The sequence below is a fragment of the Erigeron canadensis genome, chromosome 5 (genome assembly GCF_010389155.1).
Source record: "Erigeron canadensis isolate Cc75 chromosome 5, C_canadensis_v1, whole genome shotgun sequence".
Lineage (NCBI taxonomy): Eukaryota > Viridiplantae > Streptophyta > Magnoliopsida > Asterales > Asteraceae > Erigeron > Erigeron canadensis.
The window spans coordinates 31,437,595-31,443,378 of NC_057765.1; the positions used below are offsets into that span (position 1 = coordinate 31,437,595).

Here is a 5,784-nt window from a genome sequence, read left to right on the forward strand (position 1 = left end):
TGCCAATAAATATACTTATTGGCAACCACATTATTAGGGCTTTTGGCCGGCCGTGGCACTTTACCACATATACATAAAAAAACGTGGAGTAATAAAAAAGGTTAAAAATGTGAAAAAACATTTGAATTAAAATTATTTTAATCTTTATATATATTAAAAGACAACTGACCTAATAGTTTATTAATCAATGATAGCTCTTGATTTTATCAAATTGATAAAATTGATAAAAAATTTAAATCATAAAAAAACTAACACATAATATTGATAAATTTGTAAGTTCGTGCATTAAATACGAGTCTAAAATCTAGTGTTGGTGTATAGAATCTGATTATTTGAGTAAGCTTAACACGCATTTTATAAAACTACACGTATAACCATGCAATACGACGGTTATGATGATAACAACGGCATTGTAGTGGTGGCGGTAGCGGGTGATGATGGCGGCAATGGCGGTACGTGATAGTATAAGTCAGGTCTCTTTTATTTGTACACCAAAAATGAAAAAATCAGTTATCTTGGTCTAAAAAAATCAGTTATCCTGGTCTAAGGCCCTTTTCTTATATACATTAAGTGCTGAATGTATTAAGTGTCTGAATGCATTAAAAATGTTTATGTGTGTTAAGTAAATATCAGTAATTAACGGTTATTTTTGTTTATTTGAAGAAAATTTACTGAATGATTAAATTTTTAACTACCAAGTTTATTAAGTAAAAAATAAACAAAACCTAACTTTTCTAATTCTAGTTTAATTATGTTGTTTATCCTAATAACCCTATGATTATACTCGTATTATCTTTTGGAACAACCCAATGATTATCTATCGTTAATACTCATAATTATTTTAATTTGTAAAAAATAATTATTAAAAAAGAAAACAACCACCAAAATTTCTATAACTATTTGGATTCGGGAACAAACCATTGTATTTTCCATGCTATCTACAATGAACAAAAAAAACAGTTTGACTCTGTTTACATTCATCTTTTTGACTTTTAGTCCCATGGTGCACCTAACCCAAACCCATGTCTTTCTTTCAAACTCCTAAAATCTACGTCCAACTCCTTCAAGATTTAACCTATCTACATAGACCACCCTCAACATTTTATTAAAGAGAGTGATATTTGTACCACAAAATACTGATTTATTTATCACACCATACAACTTTTATAATACATTGTACAAGTCAATTAGACTCATGTGTGATAAATATATCAATTGTTGTGGTACGAGTATCACTTCCCTTTTATTAACTATTGCGTTCTCACTGTCCATAACCCGAACTGCTCGGTTGGGTCGGGTACCGAATTGCAAACGGGTCATTCATATTCATCATGCTTGTTGGAAACATATAGCCAGCAGCATTCTCCATTCTTTGACTTCTAATTCTGTTTTCCACTTCATCTTCTGATGAATACTTCACGAACTTCATTTGCATGTTGAATGTAGGATCAATGCATGTAGAATTTTGTTGATTGTTGGTCGGGTCATTTAACCCGAATGCATCCATACTAGCCCAATCAAAGTTGCCAGAATCAAACTTTTGGATGTTGTCCTTCTGATCTTCATTGGTAAATGTCTGATTTGATGAGTTGTTGACGTTTAGAAACTTGTCGCCCATTGCGGATATCGAATTCGGAAACGAGTCTAGAACATCTTCTAGTTGCGATGACGATGATGAAGGCGAACCATGGCTCTGCTCAGTGCTTGGACCCCCAGAAATTGTGCTTTCCACACTTGAATTCTTCTTATAGATTCGGCAAAGCACCCAATCATCCAACTGCAAAAAAATAAAACACATATAAAATTAAAAAAACTTATTTATAAAATGACCCTCGTAAAAAGTGATACTTTATATATTGCTAGTAGAAAGTACACTTGAAACATGAAGTTTATTACACGCATAAAAAATTATATGAATAACTTATTTAAATGTACTTATTAAATGGGAAAAAAAAATTAAACTAACATAAAAAATTATATGAATAACTTATTTAAATGTACTTATTAAAAGGGGGAAAAAATTAAACTAACAACTTATTACAAGCATAAAAAACGATGAATTTGGAGTAGTTTGGATTATGACTTACTCGGGGGCTATTATTTTTCTTAGGAGATTCAGAAAGACGATATTCATGCATGATCCAATTAGTTTTGGAACCTCTAGGAGCTTTACCAACATAGAAAACCAAAGCTTTCTTAATTCCAACCTTCTTTCCTTGAGACATGATCACCTTATCCGTTCCTGTAGCCTTCCAATAACCCGAACCCGCAACTCTATTGGGTCGAGTCCCATTTGGATATTTTCGATCTCTTGGACTAAAAAAATACCATTCCTTCTCTCCAAACATTGCCTTACCTATCATCAAAAACAACATTATTAAATTCATCATTAATTAATTAGATTTTGTTAAAATATATATATATATATATATATAGTTAATTAGCTAGGCTTAATTAATTACTTGGCAAGTCCCATGGATCAAACTTATAAAGATCAACATCTCCAATGATCTGTAGCGAAAAAACGTGTCCAGCCACTTTTGGACAAAGATATTGGACCATAAGCTCCTCATCAGTCGGGTAAAACCGGAAACCCGGAGGTAAACTCAACTGAGTCATTGGATCCGTCACTTGAACCGGAACAACCATTCTATTTTAATTTGTATTATTATTGCATATAATGTGTATATATTTGTTTGTTTGAAAAGAAATTAGTAAGGTGGGAGAAATGTTTATAGAGTATATAATAATATGAAATAGAATTGTATTTTGGGTTTTTTTTTTAAATGAAAAAAAAATTAGGAAATTTGGTTGATATTTATACTAGAAATGGACGTATATTAATGGTGGGGACTAGTAAAAGGGTTTAAATGACAAGTAATCTCCGAGCGGCCAACCTTATCTTAATAAGTCAATAAACTAAATGCATGTATCAAAAATACTTTTTTTAGTTTTTGAAATGACTCATGTAGAATGATTGGATCTCATCGTACACGTGGTTAAAATACTTATACTTACTATATATAATATATATACATACACATATATTACATCTTACATTTGCAATGACACCACCACAAAGAAAATAGAATACTAGTATTTATTTCTAGTTTAAATGATATCCACTTGTCATAACTTACGTCTAGATTTAAATTTGTGCCAAGTGTAAGTTAGAATGTCAAGAGAAGTAATATGTTGGGATATAAAATAGTTTATGGATATTCTAAATATTTGCTATCTATATTGCTGCGTGGGATCTTTCAAGTGTTTACATAATGATGTTCTAGTGTGATACAAAAATCGAATGTTTGCTGATTCTTTTTGAACTATATATTTTGATGAGAAGTTTGGTTTCTAATTGTTGTTTAATTTATAATAAAATGAATATAAACATTTTTTATTGGTATTATGCCCATTCATGCATCTATTTTTTAATATTAAATGGACAAGATTTCTTCGTATTTATTAATTTGTTTATGGCGAACCATTTGTTATACTTATACAAATATAATAATAATTTTATATAAGTTGATTATCTGATTTTTTTACTCTTGTCAAAAATCATCATGTGTGTGCTGCGTAAATATATTTACGCACATACATAATTGATTAAGATATACATAGACTTTATGTACATATACTATAATTAAATGATAGCTTCATTGATCTATTTGATATCGAGTTCCAAAACCAACGAAATGTAAGTGGCGTGAGAAAAAGAATTGTGATTTAAGTGATTAAAATTTAAGGAAGAACGGTATAAAAAAGTATCATCACATACTATAATTATGGTTAAATTATTTGATTTGAATAATTTTAGAGTTTTCGAGTTTTTTATAGATACCTAAATATTTTGTAAAACTATACAAAAAAAATAAAAAATAAAAAAAATAAAACATTTGATTCGGATTGACTATGTGTATTTTTTTTCGTCCATGATTCTTTTTATATTTTTGTTTTCTTTAAATACTACATTGTATATATTTAAATAAAAATCAATCATGGTTTAATATATGAAAAATGCTAAATGAAAATTACATAAAATAATTGTATAATTCTACATTAAAAGCTTACTCTTAAGTTTTATAATAAATATATAAATATTTAATATTTTAACAAAGACTTTTAAGGACAACAAATCCTTAATATATCGGTAATAAATAAATATGAGTTTTGTTAGTGATACTTCTTAGAGTTGTCAGTAAAAACTAATTAAGTGCATTAAAATTTGTACCTTGCTGTTTGGAAAATCAGGAGGCGGTTTTTAATATATAATATACAAGTTTTTAAGCATGTAATAAGTTGTTAATGACAGCTTTAAAGGTTGTCATTATTATTTTTTATAAAGTATTTTATTATAAAGTTTGTAAAAAGCTTCGTGTCATCCTAAAATATCTCAAAAGCTTTAACTTTAAGGTGGTGTCTTAACATAGAATGAAGTCCGTTTTTCATTCATAGTCACTTTAGTCGGTGTGTTATGCAACGTGGGCAGTCTTTTTTTAATACTTCCAAAAACGCTTTTAATATAATTTTTCCAGGTGTTGTTCTCTCACGCAATCTACTTGTGTTCACACTACACAATATCCCAAAAAACGTCTTCAAACGTTTATATTTTAAGTTTTCAATTATATAGATTTTGCTTAAAAAACATCTTGATGGTCCGATTGACGTCTAGCCTGCTATGTAGTGGCGGATCCAGACAATTTTTTCGTAAGGGGCACCAATCATTAACGACGTATACTTTAACGAATTTTAAAAATAAAAAAAAAAAATTAAAATATCATGTCATACAATGATACTTCATAGTCCATATAGTATATGCATAATTAAATAATATTTGCCCATTAGTTAATTAAATGTTGATTAAAACTATTTTTTAGTTTTAAAGCAATATCAATATTATTTAAAAAACTCAAAATAAAAGTCAAAACTCCATTTGTTAAATTATTTAAAAATTTAGAATCATAAAAACAAAATACCTCTTTAAACATCCCTATGAAATGCAAAGCGTTATATAAGAACTTTTGATAAAAATATAAAATAAAAGGCTTTTGGTGATTTATTTTATATTCAACCTATCTTAAGTTCTTAACCTACAGTACTACAAGACGTGAAAGAGTAAAAGAGGGAACCGTTTCCAGATATTTCAACTAGCAAGTGGGCTTGGAATTCTTTTCTTTTTTATCTTGGGCTGAGACCCTTTATAACCCTTTATAACAATAATAAATACCAACTGAAAACGTAGGATAAAAGTCATAGAACTATTTGATATAAACTACGAAAAATTTATAACAATTAAGCAAACTTGAGGAGGGGCATGGGACCACCCTCATTTTAAGGTGGATCCGCCACTGCTGCTATGTAGTCAGTTGGAGGCTCGGGCCTCGGTGTGCTCCCGGCCGATTTGCTTGGTTCAACTTGTTAGACAAGCGTACCGGGGGTTTCATTTGTATGTTTTTTAGTATTTTTTTATGGATATTTAAATGTCTATATGTATACGCAGATACACATGTGTGTTGAATTTTATTTTTTATTTTTTAGTTAAAAGTTATCACGATGAATTTATATAACTATAAACGTTTTAATTACAAGTAATGTGACTACATGTTCATATATAAGACACACTATATATATGTAATAAATTAAACCAAAGGACATAAATCCACATAGGGTCCCAGACAGACCGAAAGTTACCAAGCTTGTTACAGAAAAAAAAAAAAATTTAGTCTACCAAACTAGCTTAACAAATTAAATTACACGATAGCTAGAAAATAGCCTAAAAAC

At 29.2% G+C, this 5,784-nt stretch overlaps 1 protein-coding gene across 1 annotated transcript; it reads right to left on the reverse strand.

Moving 5' to 3' along the window:
* Positions 1–905: 905 nt before the first annotated feature.
* Positions 906–2,767, reverse strand: LOC122599324 (NAC domain-containing protein JA2L-like). Its single transcript, XM_043771821.1, has 3 exons — positions 2,463–2,767; positions 2,088–2,356; positions 906–1,777 (listed from the first exon to the last, which is right to left on the reverse strand). The coding sequence occupies exons 1-3, from the start codon at positions 2,647–2,649 to the stop codon at positions 1,262–1,264; spliced, it is 972 nt and encodes a 323-aa protein (XP_043627756.1). The 5' UTR covers positions 2,650–2,767; the 3' UTR covers positions 906–1,261.
* Between the last annotated feature and the right edge of the window lie 3,017 nt (positions 2,768–5,784).